We start from the raw sequence: 22,477 nt of genomic DNA on the forward strand, positions 1-22,477 counted from the left end.
TTGTAAGCTCTTCTATTTTTGACCTATTTTAAGGAAAAGAGGAAGAACATAGGATATGAGTAGAGTTAGATGATGTTCTGCTGAAAATACATGTAGTCATATTTCCAAAAACCTGGGGGAAAGATGCTTGCTTGTACTATCAACTTGAAACAGTTAATAACATTTCTCAAAGATTAAGAGATTATAAATGTCATTAAATACTGTATTGGGAACTGAATATTAGGGTTCCATATACCTTAAATATATTTAGAGGTGCAATGGGGGAACGATGTCAAAATGGTATGATGAATTATAAAGCTCTAGTCCTGTAAATATGTATATGCATATATAATGCTGACACTTTTTTTGTTGGACACCAATCTATAGCCTGTGGTGAGACATTCCATTAGAATAATACTGTTGTAAAGTCACTTTACATATTAAAATAATTACTAGCTTTTCAGCTTGTCTTAATTTGAATGCGAGATAAGCCAATTCAGGGGATGAGCTTTTGCTTGTTTTATTTATTTATTTATTTATTTTGTAACTCCTAGATTTCAGTGGCACTGTTTAATGTGTGGCTAGAGGCAGGTGTGCATATAAAGAAAAATGATTCTCTTCCTGTAGGCTTTTTCCTCAGAATTAGCAGGGTATTTCAGGTGGGAATGTTCTTAATTTCTCAGTTTGAGAAGAGAATGTGCAGTTCCAGGTGTGCAGAAGAATGGGCACCATTTGATTGGCCATTATCCGCAGCACAATGAATTCGGTGACCTAAAACTATTTTGACAAACACCTGGACAGGTGATATTGAATGGACCGTAATGTTACTTCACAAGGTTCTTTTTTTTTCTCTTTTATTTCTTTTCTTATGTAGATGGAGGATTCTAGGGATATGATAACCACTTTGTTTCTTTGTTACTCATCCAAGTAACTACTGTCTGTTTGGCCTGACAGTAAGGTACATTTGGTCCACTGATGCTCGTTCCCAGTCTTGATACCTGAAAATGAAATCTGTATCACTAAAAGTTATTGCACGTTTATGGAAATAACTACTGGCATAGGACTCATATGTTGTATAAAATGGGATGCCTCTCAGAAGATCATAGAAGTTATTTTCTGGGTATTGTGGAGCAAGCATTATTGTGGTCTGTGCTATGCTTCATCTGTGGAGGAATGTAAGAATCTGGTGTGTCTGAAGCTTACTATTTCGGCACGTTGCATACAATAAATTTTTGCTTTCACTAAAAGTCTGTTTTGAAATTATATTTTTTTATTTTTATTTTTATTTATTTCTAGTAAATGATTCCAGTCCTATTGAATTCTGTTTAATACAGATTGTTCTTTGGCCTGAGTTTTAAAAAGCACGAATTTCATTGTAACATTCCCGTGTTTTGAAATGGTTGTGCTTCTTTCAGAACAACAACAAAAAATATAATAAATTACAGAAAATTTCTAATTCAAAGACAAGGTATTCAGACAAGCAATTCACATGTTTTGGGACATGTGAATGCGCTTTGACTTGAGAAGCTTGTTTTATCTCCAAACGTTCTATGTGGCACATGTTGTCAAGATTGTGCTAAAAGAGAAATCCTATAAAGTGTCTCAAAATAGAAAATAACTTGTGTTATTGAACAATGTCATGAAATTAGTGTTGTAGTTAAGAGTTTGAGCTTCTAATTAGCCCACCATCCTTTTCCTTTGATTGTTTAGAATATTTAATGTTTGAATGTTTAGAGTTGATTTCCAGTGTAGTCTTATATTTTAATCATTCTGAGTCTTACTGTTACTTCTAGACACTGTGATAGCAATTGCAATATTTTCTGATCACTTAAAATTATATGTGAGCCTACCTGGATGGGGAATTTCGGAAACTTCCTCAGGTTCTTCAGTATAAAGCAGAAGTGCCAAAATCAGAAGTAGGAGTGGGTAGGGAAAATATCATGTATTGGAATTTAGCTTAGTATTTCACTGTCTTGACAGGCTTGATGATTTGTTTGCCATTAATGCTTTTATCTTAAAAGCTGTTGGGAACATAATTTTCTGGAATTGCTTTGTGTTTATTTATACAAATAGAAGAATATCTGTATTATGTGTTAATTGGATTTGTTTTTATTAATCTTTCTAAGATTTGTCAACAGCAGGTTTATTGTTTTTAATTTTTACAATAAAACATGAACGTGAGGCAAGCCTGATTTAGGAAAGAGATACTTGATTTACTGTGTAGCTTCTGGGAAGCAATGACAAAAGCTTTGGATTTATTCAAAATTATTATATTATCTAGGTTTCTAAAACTACATTGATATCTAACATTCTGCATACTTTTTTTCCTCTGGGTGTATGTGGCTAATCATGTTGAGAAGCAGTCCCCTTTAAAAGGATGAAATCCTGCCCTTACTAGATCAATGCAGCATTCCCACTAGTCTTATTAAGCTTTGATTTTTGTCCACTGAGCTTCAGTGTATGTGAATTTTTGCAGAACTAGGACCTAATGGGTCTCTCTTGATTTCCTGGCCATCCACAGGTCCCGTTGGGCTGAAATAAAATGAAAAACTTGCAGGAAGAAGCCCTTGTTAGTTTTTTAAACCATTTGCTTTGGTTCACAGCTTATTTTTAATATACTAAATATGAGGTTTTGCTTGTTTTTTTCTTTATTGTAAAATATATATATTTTTTATCTTTCCTTAATATCATATATTTGGTGATACAAACCAAGCTCTTCATCTCTCTGTCTCCATTTAGCTAATGCTTAGCTGTATTTTTTTTTTTTTATACACTGCTGCCAGTTCAACCACAGCTTCTCAGTGAAACTCTCTTCTATGTTCATTGACTATCAGTGATTCTTTGACATATCTGTGTGTTATTTGGCACATTGCTATGCTTAAATGGAACTTTTGTTTTGAAGGGGTAAGTGAAAGATGCATTGTAACTCATTGGCTTCTTGGGTTTTTGAGTAATTTGTACCAGATGCTATTTTGCTCAGATAAGCTACTATTTTTATAACTCCCCTTCTAAATTTGGATTTAGAGTGTAGAATTGGCTTCTAAATGTGTTGGAAAGTATCATATATATTTTGGAATATGCTATGTTTATAGCATTCCTTCATGAAAGATTTTTTTTTCTCCATCTGAAAAAATGGGCTGCAATATTTACCTGTAGATAGACTATCAGGAACAGGTGAGGTGTTAGGTATTTTAATAGTTTTTTTTCTGTGTGTTCTTATAAACCATACTACTTTATCTGGCTTTTAAAGCACTAAACCCCTTTAAAAAAAAAACAAAGAGATAAAAATCAAGTAATCAAGTTTAAATACTTTAGTAATTAAACTTAATTTAGACAGAAGAAATATTGGAATTCTTCTTTTCTGTTCCTGTGGATTTAACAAAGGAAGCTTAGATAATGATGGGCAGCGGTATAAAATGCTAAGAAGTGTTTAAATAAAACCAGTAAACTCTCAAAAGTGATGCAACAAAGTGATGTATTGTTAATATAGAAATTTTTTCAACATTATTTTTTATATGAGGAGCAACATGTTTAGACCCAGGGGAATATGAATATGCTCAATTTAATTAGGTTGTAACCTTCTCTAATGTAGAGGTAACCAAGTCTTTCTTCATGCTTGGATTTTGCTAGCAATGCTTGGCTAGTTACTTTATTCAGTAAAAACAGAGATTTCTTGTGGAGTAAGGTGTTATTGATTCATTAGGGTTTTAATTTGTTTTTAAACATATTAACAATCAAGTATCTTTTTTTTTTTTTACTGTACTCAGGTAGCTGGGGTTGTGAATCCACCAAATATTTTGCAATAAACTTCAAAAAACTTCCTGGTAAAAATGGAGTATACAGGTACAGATAAAACCTGGGGAAATATAAACTTGTGAAGACAAAATTATAGCCTGTCTTTCTGAGTTTTCTGAAGAGGAAAAAGAGAATGTTGAAGTTTTTTTCCTATTTTGAATTGTCCATAGTCATACAATTATGTCTTTGCATAGTTGAAAAGATAGCTACTTTTATCTGGAAAGAAGTCGTTATTAACATCATTGTCACCAATTTCTAAAATGAGGTATTATATCTCAGCTTTATTATATGTGAAGACTGAAAAGAGGACCCTGAATATAAACAGTACATGCATCTGGCTTTCAAAGAATGTTTGAGTTGTCTGCTGTCGTAATCTGTAACCTGTGTTGTGCTTGTAGATGATACTGCTACTTGGCAGGTTCCAGCTAAGAAAAGGGTTCAGTAGAGTTGTTAGTAATAACTTTGTTGGGGATTTAACATAGAAGGAAACAACAAACACACACAAACAACAACAACACAACTTCCCCTGCAGCCTTGAGTATTTAATTAATGTGAATTATAGTTTCCAGATCACTGTAGTAACTATTTGTGATGATCAGTAATTTCATGCTCATTTTGCAGGGTAGCTGAGTGCATCCAGAAAACTAGCCATGGCTCATAATGTACCTCTTTCATCTCTCTGCTCTCTTTGCAGATCAGGGTTGTTGGGCTTCACTTGGAAGTCCAATATTTGGTGCCTATGTGAATTGATGCTTTGTTGTCGTCATGTTGGGGCTAAACCACAGTTTAAAAAAACTTGGTCATGGTTAGTGATAGCAGGGACATTCATATCTGTGTGGGATAATTGTGGTCTGAGGTACTCAATCCCAATGCACACTCTGACATACAAACTGTGGTGCTGTGGGAATGCTGCAGTAGTAAAGTGCTCCCTTGTGGGAGTGACACGATTATTCCTTCTGGTGACAGAGTGCTTGATAAAGATCACTTTCTGACATGGATATCTTTGTCTGCATTCCATCAAGCTTTGGTCACTTGTCAAAAGCTGTGTGCACAATGCTCATTGAGTGAGATGGTCTGCTAATCAGCATTTGGTTACTTTGTAAACTGCTTTGAGAATTGCCTGCAAGAAAATAGTTTTCTCCCAGAATAAGGGATATTCAGGATTTTATTAATTAAAATGATGTGATTGCTATCACGTTGTCATATCCATTCTAAAGGTTTGCTTTGCTGGTGCCGTAGCTTTAGTGTATGACTGCATAACATCTGGTAACAAAAGGCCTTGTAAGAGGAGGGAAAAAAAAATGGACTTTAATGCTGGCTTGTTCCATCTGAACTAAGGTATGTGATGGAGACCTTAAAACCACAGGACAAATATTCTGTTAGGACTTGTTTTAGTTTTAGCTGATGGATTTTTTTTTTTTTAATTTCCTTTCCTTTTTTTTTTTTTTTTTTTTTTTTTAATAAATGTATATAGAAAACAGTGTAGTAGAATAGTACTAAGTGTCCAGTTACAATGTGAATACCCAAGTAGTCATCTTGGGAAATAAGCTTTGGTTTTTATGCTTTATGTGCATTAAAGTCTTATTTTATGAGGATCTACTTTCTTTTATTTAAAAAATAGTCGGAAGGGGTTGGATCAATTATGTATCTTATAATAAATAAATTCATATTAAATTTAAAACAATTGTCAGAAGAAACCTGTGAGCTTGTGATCACTGTTTTTGCTTGAATAACTCTTCCTTACTACAAAATAACCTTCTTCTAATAGAAGCTTTAATATAGTTATGAATTAGTTTACTACGTAATAAATGTGTTGATAATTCATCACCCCTGTGTCAGTTTCAAAATAATTACACTTCTGGTGCTATTTTTCCTATTTTACCAAATTTGGTAGAGAAGACCCTCCTCAATATGATGTATGAAATGTAAAGATATCCTGTTTTCCTTAAATGCCAAATCTCTGCTGTCTTCAAACCTGATTTCTGCTGAAAATGAAGATGCTTCAAATTTGCTAGAAGCTGTGAGATAGAAATAAATGAGAATAAGAACAGTTGGCTAAAGCTTCACCAGTGGTGAACAGTTATGTTTTTCTTGGCAGTTTTCAAAAAGAAAAACAAATTGTCAGTCATATTTCCTGTTCTCCATTTTGAAATCTGGCATAAAACCTGTGAGAGTCTTCAGTCCCTATGGTGTTCAGGTCTCCAAGAAAATATACTACCCACCTACCCACTCAAAAGAAAATTGTGTGAAACGTCATGCTCATTTCTTGCCCTTTACTTTTTTTTTTTTTTTTAAGTTTTCTTAAATTTCATAGCCAGCTAATAAGGCCTTTTGTATTTTTTTCATATTATTTGAATGCTTGTGGGAGAGTTATGTTCATTATTGCTTTAACAAACTTGTCTGTATATAAACGAGTGGGTATGTTGCAAGACTTTTTCAAATGGGATTACTAATTTTGAAGAGTTACTGCTGGATGTTAAACACTGCACTAATATTGGATTAATTTATTTATTTTAAAAACTTGAATCACCATTCACTTTAAGTTAAACTTTGCGAATGCTTTGTTGTCTTAAAAGATTGTCTTAGCAATGAAATAAGAATGGAAAAAAGTCCTTCTGCTTGAGCACTTTATGCTGAAAACATGAGAAATGCTCTGTACTTGGAAGCAACTGTAATTGAATCTTGCTAATAGCGTTGATGGGTGAAGTTCTCAAGAACTCATAGAAAGGCTTCTGGATTTCAGGCTTACCTTTTGCCAACTGTGAATATGAAATTTAATAAAAATATTTTAAAAGTATGATGTTAATGTAGGGTCTAGTTCTTCTCTAGTTCTCTCTTTCCATTTCACAGCATACTTCCATTAATAACTTTTTAACTGTCCTTTGCTGATGGTTGTATTGAAACAGTGAGAATTTGGTAAGAAAAATTTAAGCAAAAAAAGCTGCAAATGAAAACCAACTTTTGATCAGTTGTAAAGATATATATTAAATACTGTACTTTCAAGACATTTCTATACATCTTATTATTTTTTTTTTTTAGCCACCTTTCATTTTTAGCTTTCTTTTTGTTTGACAACTTTGTGTTTTTAAGAAAAAAGGAAAAGGAAAAAGTCTATTAAGCAATGATAGGGCTTATGCAATATAGACAGACTTGCTACTTGATAATTTTTAGTTGGACTAAAATCTTTGCTGTTAAACTACGCTTAGGACCACCAATTGCAATATATTTTTCTACCTAACCCTTGAAGAAGTGAGAGACATGGGGAGAGATTTCCTTTCCCCTTTCCCTTTCTTTCTTTTCTCTTTTTCTTCTTAATAGATCTGTTTACAAAGATAATAAAATAAATGTTACCTAAACAGATTGAACTGTAAAAATTAATGCCAAAGATATTTTTTGACAGTTGTTCTTTCTGGTGTGTATGTTTTTTTTGTTTGTTTGTTTGTTTGTTTGTTTATGAAGTTGCTTTGAAAACAACCTAAAGGTTTTTTTTGGTATTAGGTGTTGTTTGGAAGTACTGGGACATATTTGTTTTATAGCCCATCAAAAGGTGAGCATCTCCTTTGCTTATAATTACTAAAATAGAAAGAAAGCATATTCTGAAGACTTCTTGAAATGAAGCACCGTGTAGTAACTTTTTTTTTATGTTCTGAGGTATACAGTACAATATAAGTTTTAAGTGTAGGACAGCGTGAGAGATGATCTGGGAATTCATGAGTGACTCAGTCTAGGTGTCCTTTTCCTCTTGTGTTAGCAGTGTTCAGGTAGTTGTCACACAAACACAATGGTATTTGCCTGCTTCTTCAGCCTTACTGATATTAGCTGAGTTTTATCCAAAAGGAGGATACATTTAACTTGCCTTTATTCCAAATTCCAGGAATTCTGAATATATTGTACAGAGAACTTGTCTGTTCTTGCTGTTTGTCTTCTGTGAAAGATGGAGCTGATTATTGCACACAATTAATGGTTACAGTGATCAGTTACAACTTGATGTAAGGTACTGTGCAGTGGTGCATTTGGCACATGGCTTTGTCACCCTTAACTGCTGAAAAGCAAGCATACTGTGGAACTGCACTGCACCTCATGTAGAACATGAGGTAGACAGAGCACCAGGTTTTTCATCTGAGCAAGTGTAATGCAGTCATGTTTGCATCAGGTGATTCATGGCTGTGATACTATTGCTTTCCTCCAAGCGATGTATGTTACATGTTTTTTCACTGTTAGGGGTTAATTTAACACTTCTCCTTAGTATGGTTAGGTGGTATTTTGTTTTGCCTTCTTGTTACTCAGCTCTGATTTATGTAGTGTTTGGATTCATAAGTGTCCTGTGGGTTCTCCATTTTATTTGGAAATGCTACGTTTTACAATCCAAAACAAAAGCTATCAACACATTTTGTTTGAAATGCCTCATATTTATAGTTCCCTGAAATTCTCTGTTGCCTTTATCTTCCCAGTCACATGGGAACTTTGAGGGAACACACACATCTCTAATGCCAGTGTTGCAGATTTAAAAATAGTTTTCCTCCACCAAATGCTAACAGCTGGTTGGCTTCGTTTCCAGGCTGAAATTGCATTGTATAGTATTTTCATTTTCCTATTGTTGCCAAATGTTAATGGATCCAGCTCTGCAAATTTTACTATGTAAATTCTGTTGTAATACTAATTAAAATTTAACTGCATTTATGAGGCCTTTCACAACTCCAGTCAAGCACATACTACTTCATTTTGCAGATAAATAAAAAGGGGAAAGTGGTTCAGGGGAAGTGTTTTGTGTTGATTTAAATGACAGTGAAGATGATGTGTATTGCTGTTAGCCATTATTTGGGCAATGCTAAGATCTGGTGTCATTCAAGAGAACAGGTCTTTTAAGTTGTGCTCCAACTCTAGGACAAGCCACTAACCTTTGTTCCTTTCCTTTAGTTGAAGTAATTCAGTGCAAGTACCCCAGAAAATCCATTGCTGATATATTGAAATTATAGCAATTGAATATTGAAATCACTTTCGTCTTTGCTTTTCACTAGTGACAAAAATGTCTAGCCGCTGTGCTTCAAGAAAGAAGGGATTCTTAGCAATATGTTTCCAAAACGTCCTTTTTCACCCCTAAGAGTGGGAAATTAGAGAAGGGGGGCAGGAAACCTGTGTGGATGAGCAAGGAGCACATCAACAAGATCAAAAGGAAGAGGAAGGTCTATGAAATGTGGAAAAAGGGCCTGTCCTCTTGGGAGAATATGGAAGTGTTGTCAGGGCCTGCAGGGATGCAATGAGGAAGGGCTAAAGCCCACCTAGAGATGAGGCTTGCAAAAGAGATAAAGGATAATAAGGTTTTTTTAAAGTATGTAAACAGTAAAAGGAAGACTAGGGATAATGTGGGTCCCTTGCTGAATGAGTGGGGTGTCCTGGTAATGGGAGACACCGAGAAGGTGGAGATACTGAATGCTTTCTTTGCTTCAGTGTTTGCTTCAAGGACTCCGCCCTAGGACTCTGGGACCCTGGAGGGAGGAGAAAGGGTCTGGGAAATGGAAAGCTCCCCCCTGGTTGATGAGGGAGTGGTTTGGGAGCATCTGAGTGGGATCAACGCACACAAATCCATGGGTCCCGATGGGATCCATCCACGTGTGCTAAGGGAGTTGGCAGAGGTGATCGCCGAACCACTCTCTATCATCTTTGAAAGGTCCTGGAGAACAGGAGAGGTGCCTGAAAACTGGAGGATAGCCAATATCACTCCGGTCTTCAAGAAGGGCAAGAAAGAGGATCTGGGAAACTACAGGCCAGTCAGTCTCATCTCTGTCCCTGGAAAGGTGATGGAACAGCTTGTTCTGGATGCCATCTCCAAGCAATTGGAAGAGAAGAAGGTTATGAGGAGTAGTCAGCATGGATTCATCAAGGGGAAGTCATGCTCGACCAACCTTGTTGCCTTCTATGATGGCATCATCAGCTAGGTAGATGAGGGGAGAGCGGTGGATGTCATCTACCTTGACTTTAGCAAGGCTTTTGATACTGTCTCCCATGACATCCTATTAGCAAAGCTGTGAAAGTGTGGGATAGATGAGTAGACAGTGAGGTAGGTTGAGAACTGGCTGACTGGCTGAGCTCAGAGGGTGGTGATCAGCGGCGCAGAGTCTGGCTGGAGACGTGTGACTAGTGGTGTTCCCCAGGGGTCAGTGCTGGGTCTGATGCCGTTCAACATCTTCAACAACCTTGACGAGGGAATAGTGTCTGCCTTCAGCAAGTACGCCGATGACACAAAGCTGGGAGGAGTGGCTGACACACCAGAAGGCTGTGCTGCCATTCAGCGAGACCTGGACTGGCTGGAGAGATGGGTAGGAAACCAAATGAGGTTAAACAAGAGCAAGTGTAGAGTCCTGCACCTGGGAAGAAACAATTGGATGTATCAGTACAGGCTGGGGGATGACCTGCTGGAGAGGAGCTCTGCGGAGAAGGACCTGGGGGTCCTGGTGGATGACAGGTTAACCATGAGCCAGCAGTGTGCCCTGGTGGCCAAGAGGGCTAATGGGATCCTGGCGTGCATTAAAAGGAGCGTGGCCAGCAGGTCAAGGGAGGTGATCCTCCCCCTCTACTCTGCCCTGGTCAGGCCTCACCTGGAGTACTGTGTCCACTTCTGGGCTCCCCAGTACAAGAAAGACAGGGATCTCCTGCAAAGAGTCCAGTGGAGGGCCACAAAGATGATACAGGGCCTGGAGCATCTTCCTTACGAGGAAAGGCTGAGACACCTGGGTCTGTTCAGCCTGGAGAAAAGAAGACTGAGAGGGGATCTTATCAATGTTTATAAATACCTGAGGTGTGGGAGACAGAGGGATTTGGCCAATCTCTTTTCAGTGGTTTGTGGGGACAGTGGCCACAAAATAGAGCACAGGAAGTTCCGTACCAACATGTGAAAGAACTTCTTCACGGTGAGGGTGACGAAGCACTGGAACAGGCTGCCTAGGGAGGTTGTGGAGTCTCCTTCACTGGAGATATTCAAGGCCTGTCTGGACGCCTACCTGGGCAGCCTGCTCTAAGGAACCTGCTTTGGCACAAGGGTTGGACCCAATGATCTCTCAAGGTCCCTTCCAACCCCTAAAATTCTGTGATTCATAGTGCTGTGAGTGGACAATATTATCTACAATGACATGTTATTTCTGAAATGAGTAAAATGTATTATAATAGCTTTTCTGCTTTTCCCACCACCTTGAAGTACTCAGTCAAACTATCCTACCATCTTACAAGAGATGAATCTGCCATTTTACTTTATTTTAAAAATTCTTTCAATATCTATGACAGTTATGTTAAAGCAATATTGCTGTCAGAAACATGATCCATAATGTTTACTTTTTGGCATAAATGCTGTAACAACTAGTGCAAAACAGAGAGAGATCTGGGAATTAATAAAGTTACAGATGGCTATCATGTGGAAATAATAATATATTGCATTTTTAGTGGAATAAAATCAATGTATTGCTTTTGATTAATACAGTAGGCTTGCTGGTCATACAGGGATTAGCGTTGTGTGGTATAAACCTGAAAGTTAGTTGGTTATCCTGTATTATGTGTCATGATGAGGATCAATTTCAGGAATGCCTTAAGAATACACACTAAACAGAATAATTCCTACATTGCTTGCAGTACTAGATAGATTAATTATATTGCCATCTGTACTTGAAATTATCTTGGGTATGCAAAGGAAAAATCTAGATAAATGATAACTCACTTAATACTCTGTGGTTTTTGTTTATGGAAGACAGAATTCCTCAGGATATTCTACAGAAAAAACAAGAGTGTGCCAAATGTAATTTCAGTGTTGAGTGTTCATGGATGGTAAAAATTATACTTAACAGAAGTTTGTAATTTTTGCAGGTAATAGCTCTAGCAGATGCAGCAGAAGAAAACCAAGCCAACATGTTCCAGGCATTCACAAAGTTGAAAAGTGCCACCCATCTGGTGATTATGCTGATCAGTCTGTGGCAGAAACTCAACGCTGACCAAATTGCTATTATGGAAGCTGCATTTTTGCCATTAGCAGAAGATACACAAGAGCTGGTAAGAATCTTTAAGAATTACTTGAAAAATGCTATTTAGAAGAGTTTAAGAACTTAAATTTACATGTTTGTCTGTGCTCTTTGTTGGAGATGATTCTTTGAAGCGATCAAGTAGGTGTGTAATGCAACCTGTATGGTTTCACAGTGAATTAGAAAAGTAGGACTAAGTAACAGAACGGTTCATGAGAAGATAGTTTAGAATCATAGAACATCTTGCTTAATGATGCAGTCACAGCCACGCCACAGATGCTTGCGCTTGCTGATGTCCCTGGCCAGCCATAAAACATCTGTTGCTTTCTGAACACGCCCATTCAGCTTGCAACCTCATGTCCTAGCCTCACATATCACTGTCATGTTGCAGCCTCATTGTTGCTGCCTCATCTCACAGCCTCAAGTACCAACATCATATCCCAGCATCTGTTTTGGGTTTGTGTGGCAACATTTTGGTAGTCTGGGAGCCGTGTGGGTGACTTCTGTGGTAAGAGACCAAGAGCTGCCCCATTTCAGAGAAGATCCAGTTCCAGGTGGCTCCAAAAGGGAACCTCTGCTGGCTGAGGCTGGTACTTCCATAAAGTGCCACAATGGTGGCACTTCTGTGCTAACATATTTAAGAAAGACTCCAAAACGCTGCACACAGCATATGGATGACAGGACTGAGGAAATGTGAGAGAGACAGCCTTGCAGACACCAAGTTCAGTGAAGGAGGAGGCAGGAGACGCTCCAGGTGCCAGAGCAGAAGTTCCACTACTGGCTATGGAGAGGAACATGGTGAAGTAGGCTGTCCACTTGTAGCTTGTGTTATATGTTGGAGCGGATCTCCAAGTTGCAGCCTGTTGAGGACCAACGCAAGAGCAAGAGGATGTGGCCTGAAGGAGGCTGCAGCATGTGGGGAGCACATGCAGGATCTGAATTACAGCTGGAAGTGCAGTCCATGAAGACCAGTCCATGCTGGAGCAGTCTGCTCCTGAAGGACTGCGCCCTGTGGTACAGCTCCTGGGCTAGCACTTCTCAGGCTGCCAGGAATTCGTTTCTGCCCCAGGTTCAGGAGAATTCTTCTGTCAGCTTTTTTCCTGCTAGGGCATGGTCACCCTTATGGCTGCTGCCCTCATCCAGTTACCCAATGCCATGATAATTTCCCATCCCCCAAATGACTTCCAACTCAGTTGCTTTTTAGGATTTATTTATTCTTTCTTAAATGCCAGGCCCAGCCTGGCAGCCTGCATGTTCACCAGCCCCTGGCTCCTCCTGCCGGGCCCTGCACAGCCACGATGGATCCTCAGGGTTGATGTTCAGTGGGGACTGGGGCCACCTGCGCCCGTCCTGCTCCCAGTGCCAGGAGAAGCTGCGGACGAGCTGGCGTGGCACGGCGGGGCTGCGATCCCTGTGCCTGGGCGAGACACTGTGGGACCGGTAGCTGGAGGGGCTCCGCCATCACTGCTGCTGCCGCCGCCACCCCAGCCCCGCGTTGCGCTGGAACCTTCCCCAGGGCTGGTGGGCCGAGGCGTCCTGCACGGGGTGTGGCACCAGCCTCACGATGGTGATGATGGGCTGGCGGCAGAGTGGGCTGGTGGCTCTGTGGGTGGCCCGGGGCTGGATGCGCTCCCTGCAGAAACAGTGCCTGCAGGGGTCCAGTCGTGCTGCGTCAGCCAGCGGGCCCAGGCAGATGGTGCAGCTCTCTTCTACTGGGGCCTCTGATTGCAGCTCCTGGTGTGGCTGGCTCATTGTCCCCGTGGCCACTCTAGCGTGGAGATGCTTGTTGTTCCCGGGACACTGCTCTGATGTCGAAGGAGCTGATTGTCAAGAGGAAATGGGCCCAGTAAAGTGGGAACGTGCATGAGAACTCAAGAGTTGTTTGAAGAATATCAGGAACATCGTTAGCTCTTGACTGCACCAGGAGGGTGGTAGAAATGAACAGCATCTGTTGGTTACCTGAAGTCATGGTGTCCTATGCTTTCTTAGGCATAACAGTTAAAAATGGTATAAAACAGCCCTGATTTTTACCTAAAACAGAGCTCCTTTTGTCTAAGAAACTTCCTGTGCTGCTCCGTGGAGAGGGGAGCCAATGCTGGAGCAGTCCGCTCCTGAAGGACTGTACCCTGTGGGCTGGCAGCTCTCAGGCTGGCAGGCATTTTCTTCTGCCCCAGGTTCAGGAGACCTTCTGTCAGCCTTTTTCCCATTAAGGCATAGTTACCTTTATGGCTTCTCCCATTACCCAGGCTTTTCCATGCCCATGATGATTTCTTGACCCTCAAATGACTTCCCATCCTTGAGTATCCCACATGTGCCCACCACCTCTGTCCTCTCTTGGTTACCTGAAGTTACTCTTATGTCTCATCGGTATAAAAAGAGCCTGATTTTTACACTAAATGTAGCTTCTTTCCTTTGAGATGCTTCCTGTACTGCGTGTGATTCTCTTTTCCTAGTGTTCGCGTTGTCTTTTACTGTTATTTAGTTATTTTTTCCTCCTAAAAGGGGTTGGAGCTTTGCTCCAATGTCACATTAACTGATTTTTACTATCATGATGTATATTTCCACTACTTGTAATCACTACTACTGTCAGTTATTGCTATAATCTTAGCATATACTACAGTGATGAATTTTCTTTCTGGTAGTATCTATATCTACATAGATGGTAGTATAGGTAGTATCTGTGGTTGCTTAGTTTCCATCTTCACATCACAAAGTCCTGGAATCTTACAGTATCCTGAGTTAGAATGGACACACAAGTATCATTGATTTCAGCTTCCTGGCTCCACACAGGGCCTCCTAAAATTCAAACCCTATGTCTGAAAGTATTCTCCAAACACTTCTAGAACTTTGACAGACTCAGAGCCGTTACTGCTTCCCTGGGGAGCCTGTCCTAGTGCCCAACCACCCTCTCAGTGCAGAACCTTTCCCTAATAGCGAGCCTGAGCCTCCCCTGTCACAGCTCCAGGCCATACCCTGTTTGCTGTTCCCAGACAGGAGAGCTCAGTGCCTGTCCCTCCATAGTAGACTATCTTTACAGCTCTGTGTAGGGTTTTTGCAATGTACAGTGATTTAAGATTTAAATCTTGAAAACTTAAAGTGGTTTACTGCCATTTGGAAAGTCTGTGCAAAGCTCTAAGTGAACTTCACATCATCTACAGTTTCAACTGTGAAAAAAGTATGTTTTGGTACTTTACATGATGTTGACCCATAGCAGGCAAAGCAAAACAGTTTTGATCAGATTTACTTTGGACTTTTGGCTCATTTAGACCTGTAAATCAAGCTGCACAACTGAGGTGTATGTATTCTTATGAATAGAATTGTAGGAAGATTCACATCAATTTCATAAAAGCCCAAACAGCCATTATTTGCATGACTCCCTTTTATTTTGCCATCAGACATCACATTGCCTTTGACACATGTTTTGATAAATCATGGGGAAATCTGTAGTGTATCATATAATACGAGATATCACTTTAATATATAACTCAATGTGGTTTCAGTATAGTAGTTCACAATATTCCATGTTAAAGCTGTAAGACCCCACATAAATATTGTTAAGATGTGCATCCTGCAGAGCAGCCAGGATGAAAAATGTAAACCAGCAATGACTGGAGGTGGAAATGGGTAATGAAACCTTTACAAAATATTGAAATACATGCCATATTGAAGTTGTTATGGAACGACAGAAATCTGAATGTAATTAAGGAGAAGTAGAATTAAGCAGGGGAGGGAAGAGGGGAATCTGACATAACAGTATTTATGGACAGAAGCTCCTAGCTAGTGTTCATGTTTCCTTGCAAGCAGTTGAGTGGAACTGTAGTGAAAGAAAGTACCCTGAAGGATTTTTTGTTTACTCAAACAATTCTGCACAATAGCTTGCTGTATTTTTATTTGGATGGAATGTGTTAGAAGATAGTTTGGATGCAGTGTACCTCTCCAGAATATTTTCTGCTTCGTTAACAGTAAGCTATGAGAATGTTGTATTTTTTTTTTTTTTTTTAACCAAAGGGAAAGGTTTAGAATATACTTTTACTGTAAAAAGAAATGCTTCTCTGACCATAACATCAACATTATTCTCACACATGCTGTTCCTTTTAGAAAAGATTGCATCTTGTTTTCTAGACCTTTTGGCCACTCCAGTTAGATACTTAGCAAATAAAAAGAGGTATTTTGAGTTCTCATTGTCACTATTTTAAAATAAATTTTCTGTTGCTATAAACTTTTAAGAACATGTGAAATCTCATTTTCTTGTCTACAAAGGTAAAGCAAATACTACAAGCTTTCAAAATAGTTGTTTAAAATGAAATCTTGGTCTTTTGATGATAAGGTCCTTAGGGTTCTGAAAATACCTTTCTTTTTCCCTTTTTCTTGCATTTTCTAATAGCTTAAATGTAAATTCTGTAAGTAACAGATATTTAGCATCATAGATTTTATTTCCAGCAATAAATTTCTAATTAACATCTAAATAGTATTTCTTTGTTTAAACTGACTAAAAGTATTGCATTTGTTTTGTACGGGAAATATGAGGACGTTCCCTGTTTCCAGTGATTCTTCCATGAATTTTATGGAGTCTGAGAAGCATAACATCAGAAATTGCATGAGGTTTCTTGGGTTTTTGCTGTTCTCCAATGAGATAAATAAGGAGCTAATCTGTCAAGGAATTTAGCTGTAGTTTTGTTCCGATCTACTTTGTTACTATTGCAGGACTTATTTTGACACATTCAAAATAGAAATGTATATTGTCAGTTTCAGAGCATAGCGTTACAATTCTGTGCAAACTACACTTTAAAAAGTATACTAATTTAGAGTCTATATGTTGTTTTTATTATCTATTGAAATGTCTGACAAAATTGTTTTGGAGACGAAAGAAGCCATGATCACTCTAATAATATTAATGATTTATCAGAGATTTTATTGTACAATTCATTTTTCTTAGGAAAGTTGCTGACTGTTTTCCAAGACTAGCATATTTGCCATTAACTTAAATTAGGCATTGGCAACTATTGGATTACTAATATTGGATGTTTTTCAGTCATTACCCTTTTACCAAGCTCTGTTATATTGAGGGAGTTTTCAAAAATTAGTTTGTGATAGAGTATATGTTTACAATCAATAATCATTTTTGGAAGGGAAGGAATTTATCCAGACTAACTTAAAGGGTTCAAGGAGTTCATGCTACATGATAGTTTTGATATAATAGTTGCATGGTGTTTGGATTGACTGGCTCAGATGTCTGATTATTAAACTATTAATACTTTCTTTGTTTAACATGTTACAAGGAGAGAAAATGTCTGTCAATATTAACATTCTAATTTTAGGACTGATGGAGGGTCCTCAGCAGTATAATCATCAATATAGCTATCAACTTCACTCAAGAACAAATATTTTCATAGTTCTCGTGGTATTACCAAGTAATATCATAAATGCTTTTCATTGCTCAGAGTCATCCCTTTCTTGTTATACTTACATTTGTGATGCTATAGTTAATAATAACTATAAACTATCATCGAAGTACACTTTCATCTGCTTTTATTTAGTCTTGGCTTGAGAGCAACCAAGTAAACATCTGTATTCTATCTTAATTTCCTACTGAAGTTGTAAATTGGGCAGGAAAAAACATGCCTGTGGGTAAAATGTGTGTATTTAAGTGACTCTGTGATCTAAGTATAATAATCTTAAGTTAATGAGTCCACATTTACTTTTTTACAGTGTTGATAGATAAAGTAGAAAAGTACACTTACAGGCAATGATGATAAAGAGAAGGTGTCATAAGAAAATCACAGAGCACCTTGGAGGAGTCATCAGAGTTAGTATTAAAAGCCTCTGTGCTTTCTGTATGAAGATGATATGAGCTTAAACCACTAGAAAAAGAAAAGATTGGTAATGTGGAAAAGCTAGGTAGTCTGCTAGGTTTTATGCATGGTAGTAGATAGGTTTTATTGTAGAGTTCTCAAGAAAATTTCAATTTGGGGAAATAATCCTTTATTGATTGAAAGTTTTCAAGATTAAATAAAAAATTAATTCTGTAGTTCTAAGAGGTTTAATTCTGTCAAAACTAATGGTATCCAACTTTTTTTCTTGAAATTGTTAATTAATGGTTAGAACTATTGAAGCTTTGAGCTGATAATTACTTTGTTGGGGAGAGTGGTTTTCATGAGATCTAATTTTTAGAATTTCTATTAAAGTGTTTCTTTTCAATAATTTTTGTAATTAAAGTATAAACCAAACTGGGTCTTAATCATGGTAGAATACACCTGGAATATATATTTTTTTATGTAACTCATATTTTCTGTACTCTCCTTGTTCTTTTTAGCCATATTTGGAATTCAAATCTTCAGCTATGTAACAAAAATATCTTAAAGTAGGCTGAAATATTTTTAATTATATTGTTTACAATGTGCTAGCACGCCTTATCATTTGTAAATACTTTGTAAATACTTTTTCTGCTTCTCTTAAACAAAAAAACAACCCTTCCTCCCACCCAAAAAAGACACAATCAAACCAAACCAAAAACAACCAACAAAACAAAAAACAGCAGAAACAAAACACAAGGTGTTAGGCAGTGACAAGTGGTAATTTGGAACTAGATTCCTGTATAGTTGTATCAATTTTTTTGAACAGACAAATTTATAGCAGATGCCCTTTTCTCCCCTTCTTCTGTACAGAAACTAAATGGTTAATGCATCTGAAAATAAGTAGTTTCAGGGGGATAAGCAAGTGAAATTTATTTCCTTTCTTTCCAGATTGGAAAAATGCATTAAATGATGTCTATCTATCATTTAAAAAAAAAAAAATCAAAATTAATAAATAAGTCTTTTACTTACTGAAATAAAGCCACTTAACAGTATTATTCAAAAAGACTGTTCAAATATGGTCAAGCATCTAAGTCCAGTATAAGTGGAAACAAAATGCTAGTGGCTTTTCAACCTGTAATCACCAAAATAAATGGAAGGAACTTCAAGGTTTTCTTGCTAAAAATCATAATTTTCAGTAGATAAAAAGAAAGTCAAACTGTCTGAAGCTTAATTTTGGTTGAGGGCAACATAAGAGTCTCAAGTGAGGGAAAGATGAAGGAATGAGATTTCTCACTCCTCCATGGGCAGGAAAGGTACAGTACAGGGGTTAAAAATGGAGTCATAGTGCCTGGATCCTGTCAATGTCTTTTGCTCAGGTATTTATGTGTGGCTCAATTTAGAGAATAAAAGAAGTAAGGGAATGGATCCTCTTCCAGCCCTCTTTGTTTTTGTGTTTTCACTTGGGAGTTAGAGCACTGAGCAGACCACTGCTTTCAGGGGGACCAGGCTACATCAGAGACAGTTAGAGTAGGTGGAGGGAAGGTCATGGGGTTGTAAAGCCACTAAAGTAGTGCAATTTGTTGGGTAACCATTTTTACTTTGCTTTTATTTGTGGTCCCTTAAAAGCAGGCTTTCAAATGGATTGATTACTTGTGAAATTTATAAGGTCTAGAAACAAAAGATCAAATATTTGTGATAAGTAATTTAAGGGAAAGAGATAATTTGAAGAGTGAGGTGGTAGTCTCAACATTTTTTTTAAGCACTATCACAATTCCTCTAGATGTTTGTGTATTATTTGGTTCCTGCAGTTAATTTTATTTAGTAAGAAAATTGCGTTACGGCAAACAGCAAATCGCTCTTCATTGGAGGCAAGGCATGCAATGGACTCTTGACTGTAGCTGAGTTTATTTTTCACAGTGAATTCTGTGGGTAGAATAGAAAAAGTGCAAAGGTTTTGTTGGTTTTGGAAAGAAAGGTTTAGTGTGATCAGTTAAGTCTATTTATGTGTTAAAAAAATCAACGCATCCTTGCTTTACACCTCAAAGGACTAGCAGCTACGTTTAATTGTATTTCCAAATCTTATTTTGTCACTTCTAGATTTTGCAAGAAGGGGACGTAAGCTTTTTATTCTTGATTTTTTTTAAAAAAAGCTTTCTTCTAAAGAGCATAGTTTCTAAACACCAAAAAAACCAACAACCTAGATGGCACAAAATTAAAGGATTGTTCAGATACAGGATTTCATATGCGTTATGAATTGTAAACTTTTTAAGGACAGAAAGGATCACTGTATTCTTGTCTTGTTTAATTATATTCCCTTGTATCAAACCTCAGAACAAGCATTTTTGCTAGGTATAAACCTTACATTAATGGAGAATCTGACATATCTGTTAGATGTATTATGAAAAATAAAGTTCGCTTTTAGAATTAATTTACCAAACTTGATCTATCACTGTCTTTGTTCTGCTGTATTTCAGAGATATTGAAGTTAAACTTCAGTGGGCTTATCTTATACTAAGCCAAGGACGTCTCAGCTTCTTGCTCTGTCCTGCCAACGGGCAGGCTGGGGGTGCAGCAAGAGCTGGGAGGGGACAGACCCGGGAAAGGTGACCCAAACTAGCCAAAGGGGTATTCCATACCATCTGACGTCATGCTAAACAATATATAGGGGTGGCTAGCTGGGGGGAGGGGGCCGGACTGCTCGGGATTAGGCTGGGCATCGGTCAGCAGGTGGTGAGCAATTGCATTGTGCATCACTTGTTTGTACACATTATTAGTAGTAGTACTATTATCATCATTGTACTATTATTATTATTGTTGTTATTATTATTGTTATTATTATTTTCCTGTCTTATTAAATTGTCTTGATCTCAACTCAGGGGCTTCACTTTCCATTTCTCTCCCCCATCCCAGAGAGGGAGGGGGGAGGGTGAGTGAACAGCTGTGTGGTGTTTAGCTGCCGGCTGGATTAAACCACGACATATTATAATACCTGAATTAAAAAAAAAAAAAAAAAAAAAGCTAGCAGTGTATCATATCACTTTCTGAGAAAATAAGATGGAGATACTCCCAATAATCTTATAAAGCTCTAGATTTATATTGAACATATGCCATAACGATATGCAGCTGAATACATTATTTTCCTCGGATATCTGACAGTCACAAATGTTAATAAGAAGGTATATCAAGACCTAATCATTGAACCATCCTATCTTTAATGCACTGTGATTGTGAATTAAAACCAAGAACACCCATCAACAACTTCAGAACCAAAAGCAGTAATATCTAACTATGTATCCCCCCCCCGATATTTTGTGAGCATTATTAGATAACCTTTATATATATATTTTTTTTTTCCACATTTTCATGTTGTGTAATCTGTCTTCTTGAATTATCAAAGATATTACTAGGTAGTGTGAGAAGATATGTCATGCAAATCTTACATATGTTAAAACATCCCAGAAAAAAATCTGTGCCTTTTTTTTTTTGTTGTTGTTTTACTATGATTTACAAATTAGCAGATGGAAGTATTTTCCTTCAGTTAATGATAAGGTTCTATGTCTCAGTTTCCTAGATTAACAGATTTCTTTCAGAACTAAAATATATGAGAGGCTGTGCTTTTGTATTTCATATCTTTCAGGACTCATTAGTCAGGCTTCTAAAGCATATTACAGTGACAACCCATTAAAAGATACTATAGTATGAGAAGAAAAAGAATCTCCTCCCCAGGGATATCACTAATACAAAAATAAAAGACTTGGTGAGATACAATAACACTTTAGCGTCTTTCTGTAACTTTTTTTTTTTTTTTTTATCCAGAGCAAGAATAACAAAATTCAATTTCTCTTCCCTGTATCAAAAATTATCTTGCAGAATCTCACTGAGGTTGTAGACTTCATATATGGCAGACTTATTGTTGGGTGTATAGAATATTTCTGGAAGATGCATGACTTCTTGTGTGTTTGCATGCCTACAGACAGCTTTGGCAGCATCTGCAAAAACCAGAACAGCACTTTGGTTTATCTAGGTAACTGGTGAAAAGTTTTTAAGGAAAGGAAAGATGACGTGTTAGATGATTTCAGTGCTAAAAAGCAAAACAACATACTTCTGAAGCTGGGTACAAGGAAGCCAAACCACTCCATTCATGCATTTTACAAATAACAGTTTCTTTCATCAGTTGCCAGAAAAGGACCAATAGTTATAAACTATTAGTTTATAAAATAATATATTAATAGTTAAAGTTTGAAAACAGAAGACTGTGAACACACACATATACACACGCAGAAAACCCTAAAAAAAATCATGATTTTGGGGATTTAGGAATGGCTTCTACAGAAACCCATGATGTGTGTGAACATTCATGATTCCAAATGTGATGTATTTGTGTTATGACAAATTACCATTACTAGAGAAATAACTGTGTAACTAGATGGTAAGAATTTATACGTTGGAAAACATACCCTCTTTGCTTTTACAAACACCTGCTCTGCCTTAAAGATCTTCATAATTTTCACTGTTGTCTAAAGATAAAATAATAGTAAGAAGATTTTAGTATACACTCTGTATTGTTCTGTTTTTATGAGATGTGGGACAGTTTCAGGCAATGAGGATGGTCTTGGAGGTGAATCATCTCTCCAACAAAGACAGGCTGAGGGAGTTGGGGTTCAGCTTGGAGAGTCTCTGGGGAGACCTTATAGCAGCCTTCCAGTACCTAAAGGAAAGCTGGGGAGGGGAGATAAAAAGCTGGGAGATAAATACTGACCTAATCCCATTCTTACTCTGACCTAATTCTGAGGTTATTTTGGAAGTCTTTCTGCATGAGTGAAGAACATCCTATTCTAAAGGATGCAGTTTTGTCAGTATAGTAAAATTCTACAGCTGGTAATAATCATAATTTGCTTCTGTAAA

At 37.5% G+C, this 22,477-nt stretch overlaps 1 protein-coding gene across 1 annotated transcript in view; it reads left to right on the forward strand.

Annotated features, from left to right (window-relative positions):
- BBS9 (Bardet-Biedl syndrome 9) overlaps positions 1-22,477 on the forward strand; it is a 324,493-nt gene that overhangs the window by 136,090 nt on the left and 165,926 nt on the right. Inside the window, exon 20 of the mRNA XM_084282162.1 lies at positions 11,626-11,808. Coding sequence (XP_084138288.1) covers positions 11,626-11,808 — 183 coding nt within the window. The remainder of the gene's footprint in view (positions 1-11,625; positions 11,809-22,477) is intronic.

Source organism: Netta rufina (genome assembly GCF_964035555.1).
Source record: "Netta rufina genome assembly, chromosome: 2".
Classification (NCBI taxonomy): Eukaryota; Metazoa; Chordata; class Aves; order Anseriformes; family Anatidae; genus Netta; species Netta rufina.